The 18,855-nt window shown below is 43.5% G+C and overlaps 1 protein-coding gene and 1 gene segment (V, D, J or C); both read left to right on the forward strand.

Annotated features, from left to right (window-relative positions):
* On the forward strand, positions 1-841 carry LOC130083284 (Ig kappa chain V region 3547-like). The segment is given in 2 exon segments: positions 1-87; positions 241-841. Coding segments are annotated over 2 exon segments (390 nt in total).
* Positions 842-14,681: 13,840 nt separating this feature from the next.
* LOC130083225 (retrovirus-related Pol polyprotein from transposon opus) lies at positions 14,682-18,531 on the forward strand. Its single transcript, XM_056248283.1, has one exon. The coding sequence runs from the start codon at positions 15,766-15,768 to the stop codon at positions 18,529-18,531; it is 2,766 nt and encodes a 921-aa protein (XP_056104258.1). The 5' UTR covers positions 14,682-15,765.
* Positions 18,532-18,855: the final 324 nt, after the last annotated feature.

Raw genomic sequence — 18,855 nt, forward strand, 5'->3', positions numbered from 1 at the left:
ACACACTCTTCATCATCACACAAGACTAAACTACAACTATGAACAACATCATCATCTTCATCTGGACCATTGCACTGTTTATTCAAGGTTGTTACTTTTTAATATAAATATAATATGCCATTGTTGTTTTGGTCATTTTAATATACAAATATAAGGTAAAACATTTGAAGAAATTTTCACATTAAATTATTATAATATCATTAAAAATAAGTGTTAAATATATCCTGCTTTTTCTCATAGGTTTCAGTGGACAGGTGACTGTGACTCAGACTCCTTCTGTAAAAACGGTTACAATTGGTGAATCAGTCTCGATAAACTGCAAAACAAACACAGTAGTGAGCAATCGCTGTCCAGGTTCATATACTTGTATGGCCTGGTACTCACAGAAACCTGGAGAAGCTCCTAAACTCCTGATTCATTCTGCAAACCAAAGAGTTTCAAACACTCCATCTAGATTCAGTGGCAGTGGATCTAGAACTGATTTTACTCTGACCATCAGTGGAGTCCAGACTGAAGATACAGGAGATTATTACTGTCAGAGTTATCACTATATCAACAGTAAATGGGTGTTCACACAGTGATAAAGAGTCGTACAAAAACGACTGTCAGTCAGACGTCACAGTGACTGCACTGATACAGCTGAGAGAAACTGCAGCTGCTGATGGAGGAGCACAAACTACACAATATCAATGTCGAGCAAACTTTATAAAGACTTTAAAGGTAAATGTTATATAAGATTTTCTTTATGCTAAAATACATTAACCCAGTTAATTGTTCATTGACTATTACTGCCATTCATGTGTGTATCTCTCTCAAATGCAGGACCGACATGGAGATTTTAGACAGATGAATTACAATTTACAATAATATAGCATGAATATTGATCAACATTAACATATACATAAGGTAAATAATAAATGGTCAAATAAATAATAAGCAGCAAATCAATAATTAAACTACTAATTGACAAAAGGTGAAAAAACTCAATTACATGATACATTTCAGCATTACAGAGACACATTGAGAGGTAGTCGCTGTAGCAGGAGTAGTGCTTAGTGCTATGAATATTAGCAGTAAGTGTAGTGTATTGTAATAGTGGTATTTCTTGCAGTATTGTTTTCAATCAGTATGATAATCAAGTGACAGTGGTTGCTCAGGTGTTATTATGTTGTTTGGCTGTAAGAGTAGGTTGCAGGAGGGTTTAAATGTATTTGCTACCGTTTACTAGGTGGTTATGTCTAAAGCTTTACATCAATGTGCTTTTTTCTTTGATTTCAGTATGGTTTACTATGTAATGATGTACTGATGTTCTTTTTTGTCTGTTTTTAAGGGAGCCAGGAACCTTAATCCTGTTCCATATAATGCAGGCTATGTGGGACACAAAGTACACATAGACCAGAATGAAAAAATGGTTATGTTTGGTGTGTTTGGTGTCTATAGTTCTCGCTTCTCCAGCAAAACTGTTGGAAAATCAACAATGCCTGTGAAGAACAACATCACCATGATATTTACAGGTATTTTAAACCACCTTTTCAATGTACCCAAAACACCAAAAAAAACTTTGTCAAAATAAGAACCAGCTTCTGGAAATCATCCCAATTCATGATTTGCTTAAACACTGTTTATACAGATCCTTTAAAACCTTAAAATCAAATTGTCCAATTTTCAGGCCTTACAATATCTGTGAATGTCAGGAATGCAATTTTTATCTATACGAATAATTAATTGGATTATGAGGTTAGCATTATTTTTAAAAAGTAGTTTTAAAAGTTTAGTATAATTAATTTATAATAAAAACAGCAAACAATTACAATTAAGATGCAGGAATTAGTGAAGGACTGAAATGTTTAATCGATAATCAAAGTTTTTTGGGGTTCATCTAATCAAATAATTGTTGCAGCTATTCTGCCTTTTAAGTAGCCAGTCAACACTCAGATTACCTCCCCACTCCCTGACAACATAAGACGTACTAGATATCTTTCAGCTAAAGGTGACACTAACAGACTCCATACTGCTGTCAGAGAATTGGCAATCTTATCTTTTCTTGCAGAAGTGCAGTGATGGAGTATAAGATGTGGGACCAGGTAAGAGTGGACCATGGGAAGGAGTCCTACCTTACTCTTTACATGCAGGAGAAATTGGCCGGCCACCGCCACAACTCAGAGAGGCCACCATATATGCAAACACCATCAACAAACGTGACTCATTTGGAAAACTGAATTGCAATGAATACAGTTGAGCAAAATATGCACACACCCTGATTGTAATTTGTAAGTTTCAATGATTTTAATGTCAGTCACCCTTTTAATTAATTCCTTATGCTTGTATTTATTCGTAATGGAAAGCTAAAGGTTGGTGATAATTGTGTTGTGTTGAAATCAGCTATTGTCAGACAGTATTCTCTGTGTAAAGCATCTAAATAAGTATTTTATATTTTGCTTTGACAGAATCACACTATTGAAAGAATTTGGCCTGAAATTGTGAACTACCCTTTGAAAGTGGCATTGGTCCAACTGGTGGATCAGGAGGCGTTGGATATGGAGGACAGCATGTCCAAATTCTGTGTGTCATCCTTGCCATGCCCGTTGGCTCGGCTTGGAGTTGACCGTGTTGTGCAAGCGTGGAAGGCCCACAGGACTCCAGGTTTGTGTTGGGGTTCGTCTCAATTAAATTTGAGTCTGATTGCATGTCATCTCAAATTTTGAAAATATGTTATAATATGTGTGATGCCTGTTCAAGCCTTTTAAATTAATGACAATGTCAAGCATTTTGTATACTATTTTTAAGTTTACTATTTTCTGATGAACATATTTTTAAACGTGTTTAATAAAACACTAGGGGAATCATGACGCAGATCATAAGTGAGTTCTGAGACCATCTAGCATCATTGAGCTGTGTACTGTAACATTAAAGGGTCACTTCACCCATTTGCATTAAGGTTTGTATTGTTAGAAACCCAGTCATATATTATAATGATGGTGGAATTCTGCTTGTTTTTTTTCTGAGATGGGAGAAAAAAGGATTTAAGTGTTTTACTTCCGTCCTATCGTGACGTAAATATCGTCATTTTGCGTCACGATAGGACGGAAGATAAATTTCATTGCATATTAACCCTCTGGGGACCAGAGTGTTTTTGGGGCCCTTGGGATGTTTTGACATGCACTGACATTTGTGCTTTTTTCAGTTATTTATAAACATGTTAATGGCAAAGGTGTAAATTCACTCTATATAGCACAAACTTGGCTACCATGATGAGTGAGCAACATGTATGTACATGTTTGTATTTTTAATAGAATAATGTTTATGCGTGGTTATTGAAAAAAATAAAAATGAAAGTTGCTGAAATAAGACCACAAAACACATATTGATTATTTCTTCACAAGACTTTTGAAAATTGTATCACATAGCCTAGAATATTTGCTCCAAAACTATGTGAGAATCATCCTGACTACTCATTCAGATAAGTCAATAAAGTCTTTTACATTTTTAATGACGTGTTTTGTTTGAGAAAGCTTTATGCGAGGAGGCGTGGTCTCTCATTAATATGTGTGGAATTTCACACCTGAGAAAGACAAAGACCCTCCCCATAATGGCCCTATTAGGTGCTATCAGGCCATATCATTACAGGAGCCTTGCACAAAGAATGAGGAGATTTAAAAAAGAATGGCTTTTAGATTGTTTGGATTTATATAAGGAAAATACAGGGTGCATAAGTCTGGACACTTCTATCACACACCCTTCACCGTATAGACATGGTTTTATTTCAGTTCAAAGTTCAAAGTTAGAGTTGGAAACATCTTGAAAAGAAAATTGTCTTTCTCCATAAATGTCTTAGTTTGATCATACATATTTCAAAGTTGAGGATTCATTATTTTGATAGCTTGAACAAACACTAAAACATCTTAGTTGATTAGTTTATTGACAAAACATACTATATATTTAACATATGAGCAGAAACTCCTAAAAAAAGCTTATTTGATGTCTATTTTAGAGTAAAAACTTTATCCAAAACGAGTCAACGAAATGTTATTTAGTCTGTAACAGTGCGTATCTGTGCGTTCATTCATTCATTCATTCACACACACACACACACACACACACACACACACACACACACACACACAAACATGATTCACATTTAACAGTACGCTATTTTTCCGTTTACAGACACTACGTTATTCTATATCGCGATTAGAACAAAGCACTTGCAAAAAACACTTACTTCTCAGCTGAATCTGTTCATCCTCGCAGTGAAAATAAACCCAGTGGTAAATGTCCCAGGATTGTTCCTCATATAGCCGCGCAAGACGACAGTAGATTAATCTGACTAAAAAATAATGTGTGTTTTCAGAGTTTATGGGCGTTCACGCGTCTCAATGTGTTGCTTCACATATTTGCGTTTGAATAGCGCGTGCTCTCCGTGGGCGTGTCACATTACCAGGGATAATCAGCTGAGAGAACGATAATGAGACGGGCTGACACGTCTCTCTTTTTATATAGATAACATAAACGGAGAATATTAATTTTAGTTTTGAATCGGATCATTTAAAAGTACAAACTCAAACGATTTAAAAGATATATTGCTTATGGCTGGGTGAATAGTATAAGCTGAGTTGTGTTGAAGATTAGAGACGTGCTCTAGAAAAAAAGTTCACGGTGACTGAGAGGCAGAACGCACACCCTGTTTATTTTCTTTATTTTACAAAAGCACAATATTTTATTTCGATTGTATGTGGGCACATAAAAAAGTAGACATTTAACAGATTATTTTCTCATATTTCTTAACTCTATATGAACAGAAATGATGGTAGTACTTTAAGTCTATTTTTCTGCTATGTGAAAAAAAACGAGCAAAACGCGCCCGCGCGTTTCTGGTCCCCAGAGGGTTAAGAAAACTACAGCCTTTAGCTCATTATTATTCAAGGGCGTGGGACCCACTCACCCCACCGGCCTATTACAGATCAGTGGGTGGGACTAAACCTGAAGAAACTAAACTATTAATCCGCCATCTTGCTTGGAAGACAGCAAGCTAAGCTAACAAGCGCTCAAGGAGTTAGATTTACCATAATGCCTGAATTTACGACACACGATATGGAAGACGAGGATTTTGAAAATCTTTTGCTCGAAACTGATGTTCGTGGCTATTTATACGAGCCACAATATAGCGAAGAGCAGCTGAGGCTGATGGAGGAACAAGAGGCGGTGGCGTCGGCTGCGGCAGCGGCCGCCGCAGGAGACCAGCCCGGCGCAGACGAGAAGCCCGGGCTTGCTCGCGTTGTAGCGAATTGCTGGTGCTCGTGCTGTAACTGTGCGCCTATGGACACCGAGCTAGAGTCTGTCTGCTGCAAAGAATCTATAAAATGCCAATTCCTTCTAGAAGAAATGTCAGAGGTAGACACGGACATGGAGTTTTGTGCACACGGACGTTTGTGTTGTGAACCATCCTAGTGTCGCACCGCATATGTTCTGACTGGAACATCCAGGTATCATGCAATAATTCACCATATAGAAAGAAATACAAACGAGGAGTAGCTGCTAATTCGCTAATGAGTTTGCCAATGTAACGGGGTTCGTTGTTGTGGGAAGAATGAGACGGGAATCGGCGAACATTTAAACATTTTAATAGTAAAATAAACAAATACAAAACAAAAGTATAAGCCAGCAGCCCCTCAATGCTGGCCACACACAACAGAAACAAAACACACCATAAAATCAGGCCTGTTCCTCTCTCGATCTGGACTGTCGTCGCTCCTCGTTTTATGCGTCCGCTCCTCGGTGAGAGACCGGTGCGTCTCACAGGTGTCGTTCATTATCACTCACGCCACCGGCCTCGCGCCGCTCTCACGTCCCTCGTCCTGCTCGCCACAGCCAACTACATTTTACATTTACATTTTTTTTACATTTACATTTTAGTCATTTAGCAGACGCTTTTATCCAAAGCGACTTACAACTGAGGACTAAACCAAGCGAGTCATCGTGAAGAGGCAAAAGCAACGCAAGAAGTGCTCAAAATACAAAGTTCAGCCATAGCTCGGAGTAGCATAAGGCAGGCAAGCGAGGATTTAGAGGAAAGGATTTTTTTTTTTTTTTTTTTTTTTTTTAAGTTAAGTGCTCCCGGAAGAGATGAGTTTTCAGTTGACTTTTGAATGTTGTCAGGGATTCTGCATTCCGGATGAGGGTGGGGAGATCATTCCACCAGCCTGGAACCGTGAATGAGAATGTTCTGGAGAGTGATTTTGTGCCCCGCTGTGATGGTACCACGAGCCGTCGCTCATTGACCGATCGTAGGCTTCTGGTAGGGATGTAGACTTGTAGTAGTGAGTGGAAGTAGGAGGGAGCTGAACCTGTGGTCAATCTGTAAGCAAGCGTCAAAGCCTTGAACTTGATGCGGGCAGCGAGTGGTAGCCAGTGCAGAGAGATGAGCAGAGGAGTGACGTGGGCCCTTTTGGGCTCGTTGAAGACCAGACGAGCTGCAGCATTCTGGATCATTTGTAGAGGTTTAGTTGCGCATGATGGAAGTCCAGCCAGAAGAGCATTGCAGTAATCAAGCCTAGAAATGACCAGGGCCTGGACGAGAAGTTGTGTTGCATGCTCAGTTAGGAAAGGCCTGATCTTCCTGATGTTGTGCATAGCAAACCTGCATGATCGAGCTGTCTTTGTAATGTGGTCTGTGAAGGTCAGCTGATCATCAAAGATTACTCCAAGATTTCTGACCGACCTTGATGGGGTGATTGAGGATGAATCTACCTGGATAGTGAGGTCGTGCTGTAGAGACGGATTGGCAGGGAGGACGAGAAGCTCAGTCTTTGCCAGGTTGAGCTGCAGGTGATGTTCCTTCATCCATGCCGAGATGTCCGCCAGACAGCTTGAGATCCGTACAGCTACTGTGGGATCATCTGGTTGAAATGAGAGGTAGAGCTGGGTGTCATCAGCATAGCAATGGTAAGAGAAACCATGTGCCTGTATGATGGGTCCCAGTGATGTGGTGTAAATGGAGAAGAGGAGCGGTCCGAGAACTGAACCCTGAGGAACGCCTGTGGTCAGTTGATGTGCTTTGGATACCTCACCTCTCCATGTGACCTTGAAAGACCTACCTGTGAGATAGGACTCAAACCAGTTGAGGGAGGTTCCAGTGATGCCCAGTGATGAGAGGGCGGACAAGAGGATCTGATGATTCACAGTGTCGAAGGCAGCAGACAGGTCCAGCAGAATGAGAACTGATGATTTGGAAGCAGCTTTTGCGACCCGCAGGGCTTCCGTGACTGACAGCAATGCAGTCTCAGTTGAATGTCCTTTCTTGAAGCCAGATTGGTTGACATCCAGCTGGTTGTTAAGAGACAGGAAGGATGATACTTGGTTAAAAGCAACTCGTTCAAGTGTTTTTGCAATGAATGGTAGGAGAGAGACAGGTCTGTAGTTCTCTAGAAGTGATGTGTTTAATGTTGATTTTTTAAGCAGAGGGGTTACCCGAGCCTGCTTAAATGCTGTAGGGAAAATGCCAGTGTGGAGGGATGAGTTGATAATGTGTGTGAGAGCTGGTAGAAGTGTGGGAGAGATGGCTTGTAGAAGGTGTGAGGGGATGGGGTCTAGAGGGCAGGTGGTAGGATGACTGGAGAGGAGAAGTTTAGATACTTCTTCCTCGGTTAGTGGAGTGAAGGAGGAGAGAAGGTTATTGGCTGTGGGAGAGGTTAGTCTGGGTTCCTGTGCTGAGAACTGACTGCTGATAGTGGTAGTTTTGTTAGTGAAGAAGTTAGCAAAATCATCAGCAGTTAAAGAGGAGGTGGGTGGTGGTGGAGGTGGACAGAGGAGAGAATTGAATGTCTTGAACAGTGAACGTGTGTTAGAGGCGCTGTTGATCTTGTTGTGGAAATATGAAGATTTTGCGGCGTGAACATCAACAGAGAAGGCAGAGAGCAGAGATTGATACCTACTGAGGTCAGATGTGTCTTTTGATTTGCGCCATTTCCTCTCCGCTGCCCTGAGTTCGGTCCGGTGTTCACGAAGAACCTCAGATAACCAGGGGTTAGAGGGAGTAGCGCGTGCTGGCCTAGAGGAGAGAGGGCAGATATTGTCTAAAGAAGAGGTTAGGATGGAGCATAAAGTATCCGTTGCAGTATTCACATCCAGAGATGAGAAATGTGAGGGTGAGGGAAGTGAAGATGACACAGCAGAGGAAAGATGGGATGGAGAAAGTGAGCGCAGGTTTCGTCTGAAAGTAAATGGCGGGGAGGTTGGTGGAGCATGGGTAGTGAGTTGTAGATTGAAAGTAATGAGGAAATGATCTGAAACTTGGAGAGGTTTCACCAAAATGTTGTCTGTGATACAGTTGCGTGTGTAAACCAGGTCCAGTTGGTTGCCTGACTTGTGAGTACCGGTGGTGATGAGCCGTTTGAGATCGAAAGAGGCTAGGAGAGAGATGAAGTCTGTTGCATACGGCTTCGCTAGGTGAATGTTGAAATCGCCAAAGACTACGAGTGGGATGCCATCCTGAGGGAAAGAGGACAGCAACACATCCAGCTCTTCTACAAAGCTTCCCAGTTGACCTGGGGGGCGATAAATAACTACAATATGGATCTTCATGGGAGTTGTAAGTGTAATAGCATGATATTCAAATGACTTGTTATTGCATAGAGAAGAGAGAGGTGAATATTTCCAATTGTTAGAAATGAGAAGACCAGTACCCCCACCCCTCCCGGACTGGCGAGGTGTGTGAGAGAAAGAGAAGTTGTTAGAGAGAGCAGCAGGGGTTGCTGAGTCTTCTGGACGGATCCAGGTCTCAGTCAAGCCCAAGATATTAAGAGTAGAATGAGATGCAAAGGCTGGAATGAAGTCAGCTTTATTGACTGCTGATTGACAATTCCATAGACCCATAGAAAGAGTGAGAGGTGAGTGTGAGGATGAGAGAAACGGGCGCAGATAAGCAGTATTGCGCTGCCTTCTGTGCGTGGTGAGAGAGCGTTGTCGAGAGACAACAGGAATGTGTTCAAAGCACATAATGATAATGGGAAATAAGATAAAGGTAGGAAAGGAAAGGGTGAAGAAGATACTTTAAGTGCCTTGCAGGTGTCCTTGCTCGGTGGAGTCGCGCAGGTAGAGTCGCAGGTCTTTACCCGAGTCGGTCTTCACACGAGAGCTGAACACGAGAGCTGAATGCTTCCGCTGACGCTTCCGCGACAGCGCGCACACTACATAGAAATAATGCTATCAATCGTCTTACGCCGGGTTCACACCGGACGCTGAAGCGCCGCGGAAGCGGCGCGGAACGGAGGCCGCTTCCTTTCGGCGCCCATGTTAACCTATGGTGTCGTTCACACCAGACGCGGAGCGCCGCGGGGCGGCGCAGGCGGCACGCGCCGTGAAGCGCCAGTTTCGGCGTCTGGTCTATTTTTTCCGCGAGCCGCGAGTGATCCGCGTCAATTCCGGAAGGAAGTTACACCAAGAAACACTCGACTATCCGGTCAATTGTCAAAATAAAAGCAATTTTCAAATTAAAATACCGCGAGTGACAAATGCGAACACACAAACAAACAGGGAAACAACGAGAGGGAGAGGCACAAACTTCTTGGTTACAGAAACATGGTGTATTTATATTATGAGGTTATTTACTTACCCATGATGTAAAAAAAAATAGCTCTGAATAAACAACTGAGCAGAAGCGCTTGTCGACCTCCGCGAAGAACACGCGTCTGGTGTGAACAGGCACGCGCCGGACCGCGCGTGAATTTCCGTTCCGCGTCGCTTCAGCGTCCGGTGTGAACCCGGCGTGAGTGAGAACAGCTGTGGTAGTCCTTGCAATTACAGTTGAAACCAGATATTTACATACACTTCAGAAATAAACACAAAAACTTTTATTTCTTTACTGTCATACATTAAATCAGAGTAAACTTTTTCTGTTTTAGATCAATAAATATTATCATATTTTTTGCATTTGTTAAATGTCAGAATCGAGCGAGGGATAATTTTTATGTAATTGTTTTATCACTTTCATCAAAGTCAGAAGTATACATACACTTCCTTAGTATTTGGTAGAATTGCCCCGAAACTGTTTCACTTGGGCCAAACGTTTTGGGTATCCTTCCACAAGCTTCCTACAATAGTTTGCTGGAATTTTGGCCCACTCCTCTTGACAGAACTGGTGTAACTGGGTCAGGTTTGTAGGCCTTCTTGCTCGCACTCGCCTTTTTAGTGCCGCCCACAAATTTTCTATGGGATTGAGATCAGGGCTTTGTGATGGCCACTCCAATACCTTCACTTTGTTTTCCTTAAGCCACTTTGTAACTAATTTGGAGGTATGCTTGGGGTCATTGTCCATTTGGAAGACCCATTTGCGCCCAAGCTTTAACTTTCTGGCTGATGTCTTCAGATGTTGCTTCAATATATCCACAAAATTTTCTTTTCTCATGATGCCATCTATTTTGTGAAGTGCACCAGTCCCTTCTGCAGCAAAGCAGCCCCACAGCATTATACTACCACCCCCATACTTCACAGTTGGGATGGTGTTCTGAGGCTTCAAAGCTTCGCCCTTTTTCCTCCAAATATACCGTTTATCATTATGGCCGAACAGTTCAATTTTTGTTTCATCAGACCACAGGACATGTCTCCAGAAATTAAGATTTTTGTCTCCATGTGCAGTTGCAAACTGTAGTCTGGCTTTTTTATGGTGGTTTTGAAGTAATGGCTTTCTTCTCCCAGAGTAACCTTTTAGCTCATGGTGGTACAGGACTCGTTTTACTGTGGATAATGACACCGTCTTACCAGTTTCAGCTAGCATCTTCACAAGGTCTTTTGCTGTTGTCCTGGGATTGATTCGCACATTTCGCACCAAAAAACGTTCCTCTCTGGGACTCAGAATCCGTCTCCTTCCTGAGCGGTATGATGGTTGTACATTCCCATGTTTTTTATACTTGCGTATTATTGTCTGAACAGATGAACGTGGGACCTTCAGGCATCTGGAAATTGCACCTAAGGATGAGCCACACTTGTGGAGGTCCACAATTCTTTTCCTGATGTCTTGGTTGATTTCTCTTGATTTTCCCATGATGTCAAAGAAAGAGACTCTGTGTTTGAGGTGTGCCTTTATATGCATCCACAGGTGTGCCACCAATTAACTCAAATGGAATCAATTAACCTATCAGAAGCTTCTTAAGCTCAGAATGGAATCATCTGGAGTTTTCTTTTTGTTTAAAGACACAATAAACTTAGTGTATGTATACTTCTGACTTTGATGAAAGTGATAAAAAAATTACATAAAAATTATCCCTCACTCGATTCTGACATTTAACAAATGCAAAAAATATGTTAATATTTATTGATCTAAAACAGAAAAAGTTTACTTTGATTTAATGTATGACAGTAAAGAAATAAAAGTTTTTGTGTTTTTTTCTGAAGTGTATGTAAATATCTGGTTTCAACTGTAGCACAGCGAAAGCAAGTATCCCGACAATGGCCCAAATCGAAACTAGCTGTTATGAACAGCAATACTTAAGTGCTACAATAACAAACAGACTCCAACCCTTAAGACGGCAGATATTCAAAATAGGAACGCGACTAATTAAAATAAAGATATTTAGTGAAGATAAAAATTACAAAGAAGCAAAGAATCGAAAATAGCCCTACTTACTTGACAAATGGTAAACAGAGCAACAGGAGAACTGTATATTAAGAAAAAACAACTTACGCGCTCTTGACGTTCTCACCGAGTGACTGCTGTCCTGGCTTTCACCTGAATTTACTTCTAATTTATATCTACTTTAACAGCCCTTGCAATTAGCACAGCGAAAGCAAGTATCCCGACAATGGCCCAAATCGAAACTAGCTGTTATGAACAGCAATACTTAAGTGCTACAATAACAAACAGACTCCAACCCTTAAGACGGCAGATATTCAAAATAGGAACGCGACTAATTAAAATAAAGATATTTAGTGAAGATAAAAATTACAAAGAAGCAAAGAATCGAAAATAGCCCTACTTACTTGACAAATGGTAAACAGAGCAACAGGAGAACTGTATATTAAGAAAAAACAACTTACGCGCTCTTGACGTTCTCACCGAGTGACTGCTGTCCTGGCTTTCACCTGAATTTACTTCTAATTTATATCTACTTTAACAGCCCTTGCAATTAGCACAGCGAAAGCAAGTATCCCGACAATGGCCCAAATCGAAACTAGCTGTTATGAACAGCAATACTTAAGTGCTACAATAACAAACAGACTCCAACCCTTAAGACGGCAGATATTCAAAATAGGAACGCGACTAATTAAAATAAAGATATTTAGTGAAGATAAAAATTACAAAGAAGCAAAGAATCGAAAATAGCCCTACTTACTTGACAAATGGTAAACAGAGCAACAGGAGAACTGTATATTAAGAAAAAACAACTTACGCGCTCTTGACGTTCTCACCGAGTGACTGCTGTCCTAACTATACATTTTGTGTGAAATGAATTTCTAACTCTGGTGGCAGCTAACGTTAGCCCTGTAGAGTATACGGAAGAGTGATTTCTCTGATGTTTGCGATTTTGCGCTGTTCTGGATTAGTGGGAGTGGCTTGCGGAGCTGTACAACGTGGTGCATTCTGGGAGTTGTGGTCTTACACACAAATGCGCCCTAAAGTTATTTTCTGTCTTTTCTCGGTCAAGAGGGCACCAAATTCAAAATTTCTTTTACATTTCGACTACATATATGACCCACTTTCAATAAAGATTAATGTTGAAATGGGTGAAGTGCTCCTTTAAGTCCTAGGTAATTTTATCCAACATTTATTTATTAAACAATCATTTTCATAGTGATTTTTGTTAAAGAAAATTCACATTTTACTATGTGTGACCGGGTGTTCTCCTCCCATGTTGTTTAAGTTAACTCGAGCTCGCCGCCTATAAATTTTCTTTAATTAATGACGTATCATTTTGATCTGCCATAAATAGCCTATCATCACTCTTGTTGATACACGTAATTTCCGATTGACCCGGGGGTTCCCCTTTGCTCCCAGCATACTTGCATGGTGACTGCGGCTGTATGCCAGTTTTTCCCGCTTCTGAAACGACGCTCTCTTTCTTCTGGTAAGCTGTTACCTCAGTAACAGGTTGAAACTGCTAAGTATTAGTCTGATGAGCCGGTATCATTTTAGCTTGTTTCAGGCAAGGGTGAATCAGCGTGTGGCGTTGCAGGATCAAAACGAAACCAAGCGATCTAAGAGTTTGTTCCGAGTGACTGACTGAGTCTATAGTCGGGTAAGTTTATCATGGAAAGAGACGGGTACTGTGTTTGTAGGCATTGATTAGGAGAGTGCGTGTTATTTGTAGCTCGTTTCAGACATAGGCAAACCAGTTCAGTGCGGCGCGGCAGGACTAAAACGAATTCACAAAGGAGTTTGTGACTGAAATTGACGCGATTTCTATCATCGGGTAAGTTTCTCCCTTTTTGGGTTGAGAGCATTGGGTTTTTGTGCGGGTGATTAACCATTGTGTTTCCCTTCTAAAGGAGTTTGAGCTCATTCTTTTTCTTTGCCTGTTGTCATCGGAATTTAATGCGAGGGATCGCCGTTGTCCTACTACCTACTGTGTGTGCGTTATTTAGTTAATATGCATGGTTTATTATATGCGAGCTGAATGAATGTTATTATCTTGCTTTGAAGTTATTTGCTGTGAAATTCTAGTGTTTGTTGATTTACTTGTTTTCTTTGTTTTGAAATTATTTGCTTTGAAATTCTAGTGTTTTCTGTTTTATCATTATTTGTTTTGTTTTGATTTATAACCCAACTGTGATGTGTCTAATTTGTCTTTTGCGGTGTGTGTGGTGTGTGAGAGAGAGTGTTGCACTTTTTGCTAGATGCTGAGGGCTGCAGCCAGGAATCCACCCCAGTTTCCTACGTGTGTTGTGGTGGTTTGAACACTGGGTGTTGTGTGCAGTGAGACGCACGGACTTTGTGTGAGTGATTAGAGTGTACTCAAAGGTGTGGTACGATTCCTTGTCTCTAGTCCTCAGCCAAAAACCTTTGAGTGTAATGTTTTATTGGATTAGTGTTGCTGTATTGACTTTCGAATGACTGCATCTCTTCTGACAACATACTTGGTTTATCGTTAATTGCTGCAGTGTCTTGCCTGGTATGTTTTGTCTTTTAATGTTTTTGTAATAAAGAATTCTTTTGTATGACACTCATGTCTCTGTTCCTCACTAGTGCAACCAACTTGTGTGCCTTCATATAGTGTATCAATCATTCTCTGTGTATTTATCAGAGTGGCGTAGTCGGGTTTCTGAAAACTGCAATTATTTAGTAGTTAGGCTTTTGTGCCTGTCACGTTTTGTTTCTTCTCATGCCACATTGTGGCGTAGTCGGCAGGATCTTGCACTGGTGTAGGACAGAGATGTGAATAATATTTTGTTTGCTTTTGATATATATTTTCTTTTTCCAGTTTTGGTTGTGTGAAGGGTGTGTTTCCTTTATTTTTTTTTTAGTAGGAATAGGACAACGGCGACCCTGTGCGGCCAGTAGTGCTCGGGCGGTGTACCCACTTTCTTCGATTTGGCCTTCACCCTCTCAGGTAAAAAATAAATAAATAAATAAAGGGGTATGGAGGAGGAATTGCAGGAGCTTCGGGCATTGGTCGCTCAGTTGCAGACCGATAATGAGCGGTTGCGCCAGGGGCCACCAGCGGTGCTGCCAGCTCCTGGTGCTGATCCGCCTATCGTTGCGCCGACTCCAGCGGTTAGTCCCTTACTCCCTGATACCGGCTCCACCGAGCGATTTGTGTTTATTCCGAGGGATCGTAAGTGCCCAAAATTTAATGGCAGGACTGGTATAGACGTAAATGAATGGGTGGAGGAGGCACGTGCTTGTATGAGGGCACGCCATATGTCTACCGTCGACCAAGCCTTCTTTTTAATCGATCATTTAGAGGGTGAGGCGCGTGAAGAGCTTCGTTATCGTTCAGGGGTTGAGCGGCACGACCCAGACCAAATTATCGCAGCATTGCGCGAATTGTATGGTTGTACGCGATCATATGTAGCGTTACAAGAACTGTTTTTCTCCAGGCGGCAGCAGGAGGGGGAGACCCTTGTGGAATTCTCCCTGGCCCTGATGAGCCTGTGGGAGAAAGTTAAAGAACAGGCTCCACATGAAATGTCTAATGCTGGCGCCTTATTGCGCGATCAGTTCGTTGAAAACGTGAGCGACAATACACTTAGACGCGAGTTAAAACAGTTAGTTCGGCGTAGCCCCAATAGTACATTACTTGAAGTGCGTAGTGAGGCAATTCGTTGGGAGCGAGAGGGGACCCCTGGGGGTGCAAGAGGACGTAGCCATTCTGTTCCAACGGCACACTGCATACAATATGGGGTGCATGGACAGTCGCAGCCTGGTGCTGGCACTCTAGAAGGGTCATCTGAGTTGCGTGAATTAAAGGAGATGATGAAATTGCAGCAACAACAGTTAAATCAGCTTACTCAAAGTTTAGCCCATATTCAGAGAACCCAACCGGGGGGTGGAGTACAGCGATTTAGTCACATTATCTGTAGGCGGTGTAGACAACCAGGTCATTTCGCAAGAGAGTGTGAGGGGGAGCGTAGAGCTACCCGGTTTCAGTCTACCAGGCCGGTGGTCCCTCCACGGGGGGGTGGACTGGCTCCGTCAGACCAGCCGTCGGAAAACTAATCCCCACCGAGCTGGTGAGTCACTGCTCGGTTGGGGAAGGGAGGGGCTCAAATCACTTGATTAGCCCAGGCTCACTTGCTCGTCTGGTGTCGGCTTGTCCGCAGCTCGTTGTTCACATGGGAGGTGTTCCTGTGTCTTGCTTAGTGGACACTGGCTCCATGGTGACAACTGTCACAGAAAGTTGTTTTTCTGCGTATTTCAAGCCTTGGGGACCAGAACGTCTCCTTTCCTGCCAGTGGTTGCAATTGCGAGCAGCGAATGGTTTGTCAATTCCGTATATAGGATACCTGGAGTTAGATATCGAACTTTGCGGTCGGTTGCTCTCGGGGTGCGGTGTCCTGGTGGTGCGAGATCCTCCTGGTGGGTTGGCTGGCCAGGTCCCTGGAGTTTTGGGGATGAATGTTTTAGGCCGCTGCTACCGGGAGCTCTTTGTCCAGCATGGCTCCGCTCTCTTTGAGTTACCGGCTGTGTCACAAGCCCCCTCATTCATTACGCAGGCCTTGCAACACTGTCATCAGGGAGGCTTTAAGTCTGCTGGAATCGTTGAGGGTCAAGTTAGGGTGCGGGGTCGCCGTGTAAGCCGTATTCCCGGGGGGACATTAAAGCTAGTAGCTGCTACCTGTTCAACCCAGTATTCCAGTGGGGCAGTTTTATTTGAGCCACCAGAGGCCGGGCTCCCAGCAGGCTTGTTGGCATCTTCTGCCTTGGTGAGAGTGGTCCGGGGAACAGTATATATACCGGTGGTAAATGTCGGCACGACTGATATTGTTCTTTATCCACGAGTTATTATTGGCACTTTAAGAGGCGTGGATGTGGTAAGTTTGCCTTCGGGGGTTAGTGAGGTCCAGCCGGTAGCCGTATCAGCAAGCGTACAGGCAGCCCGTGTTACTCCAGTACGGGACCAGATTAATTCTCTTGATCTGTCTGTACTGCCAATGGCCGATCAAGCGAAAGTTCGGGCCTTGCTGTTAAGTTATGAGTCTGTGTTTTCTACACATGAGGGGGACCTTGGGTGCACGGGTCTTATCTCTCACGACATACCCCTTGTAGACCATACTCCCATTAGGCAGCGACATCGACGGATACCTCCGTCCGAGTGTGAGGTTGTGAAGGCGCACATAAATCAGCTTCTTGAGGCACAAATAATTAGGGAGAGCAGTAGCCCCTATGCGTCACCTATCGTGCTCGTGAGAAAGAAGGATGGTAGTCTACGCTTGTGTGTAGACTACCGCAGGCTGAACACGAGCACCAGGAAGGATGCTTTTCCGTTACCGCGTATCGAGGAGACCTTGGACTCACTGACGGGGGCCCAATGGTTTTCTACCATGGATCTCGCCAGTGGGTATAACCAGGTACCGGTGACGGAGGGGGACAGATACAAAACAGCCTTCTGTACCCCTTTTGGCTTGTTTGAGTGGAACAGGATGCCCTTTGGCCTTTGTAATGCTCCTAGCACCTTTCAGCGGTTGATGCAAAGGCTGTTCGGTGATCAACAGGGACAGTCCCTTCTTTTGTACCTCGATGACATAGTGGTGTTTTCGGCCTCGGTGGATCAACATCTCTCTCGGATGGAGGTGGTCCTGAGTCGTCTGCAGAGAGAGGGATTGAAGGCTAAATTGGGGAAGTGTTCATTTTTCCAGAGGGAGGTTAAGTACTTGGGTCATGTGGTCTCGTCAGAAGGGGTCGCTACAGACCCAAGTAAGATTGAGGCAGTGACCCAATGGCGTTGTCCCACTACCGTAGGTGAAGTGCGTTCCTTTCTGGGATTTGCCAGCTATTACCGTCGGTTTGTAGAGGGATTTGCTAAAATAGCTGCCCCGCTGCATGGGCTGGTAGCAAAGCTGGCAAATCCAAAACATCGGCGTTGTTCAGAGCAGGACTTTGCCGACGCCTGGTCTATACAGTGTCAACAGAGCTTTGAGGAGTTGAAGCGGCACTTGTCTGTGGCCCTGGTGCTGGCATATGCTGATTTCTCCTTGCCTTTTGTCCTGGAGGTTGATGCCAGCTATGGGGGCCTAGGGGCAGTCCTGTCCCAAGAGCAGGGGGGAAGGGTGAGGCCGATAGCATATGCTAGTCGTGGTCTTCGGCCCACTGAGCGCCATATGGACAATTATAGCTCTATGAAATTGGAGTTTTTGGCGCTCAAGTGGGCCATGACTGAAAAATTTAGGGAGTACCTGTTGGGCCACAGATGCATTGTATTTACAGACAACAACCCTCTCAGCTATGTTTTTACAGCCAAGCTGGGTGCCACCGAACAGCGTTGGGCTGCCCAGTTGGCTGCTTTCAATTTTGAGATCAAGTATAGGTCCGGTCGCTGCAATAGGAATGCGGATGCCTTGTCTAGACAGAATCCACCCATAAGGGAGGATATTCAAAGTCTAGTTCTAGGGCAGGCCATCCCAGAAAGGATAGCTCAGATAGCCAAAGGGGGACCGGTGGCCCAGGTGAGTCAGGTGACGGTGTTCCCAGATCCACCCTTGGGAGATATGCGTTCAGGTCAGAGCGCTGACCCACATATTGGGGAACTTTTAAGGTTCTGGCGACGACAGGCACTCCCAACATCGGAGGAGCGTAAGCAGTTGCCAAAACCGGTGGTCACGATGCTTAGGCAGTGGGACCGCTTGGTGGAGCAGGAAGGTGTAATGTACCGTCGGGTAAGTCGTCCGGACGGTGGGGAAGAAATCCTGCAGGTTTTATTGCCGGTGGCCATGAAGGAGGAGGTTTTGACGCAGTTACATCAGCAGCACGGGCACCAGGGTGTGGAAAGGACTACCCAGCTGGTGCGTCAAAGGTGCTACTGGCCAGATATGTCCTCTGAGATTGCACTTTGGTGCCAGCAATGCACCAAAAAGAAATTCAAGATGGCGGCATGTGTGTAGACGTGTATGTTTGCTCTCTTCCTTTGTCCTCCACTGTTTAATCAAAGAGTCATAGGCTACTTATTCGAATATATATTTATTTATTTTATTTATTTTTTCTATTTTTCTTGATGCACGCGGCCAGACAACGCTTAAATATGAGTTTACCCCTCTTTGTGCTTCTTCTGTGCTGCTGCATGACCTCGAGGAAATCGGGGATCGATGCACCATTAGGCGTTGAGGACACCGCTGAAAGTGGCCAGAGTGAGCTCGAGGTGACTGCGCTCTGTCTATGGCCGCAATGGTATCTTTTGTATGCCGGGACTGCTCCGGTATCGCCTAATG

This window comes from Rhinichthys klamathensis, unplaced genomic scaffold, assembly GCF_029890125.1.
Source record: "Rhinichthys klamathensis goyatoka isolate OS25496 unplaced genomic scaffold, OSU_Roscu_1.1 h1tg000054l_1, whole genome shotgun sequence".
Lineage (NCBI taxonomy): Eukaryota > Metazoa > Chordata > Actinopteri > Cypriniformes > Leuciscidae > Rhinichthys > Rhinichthys klamathensis.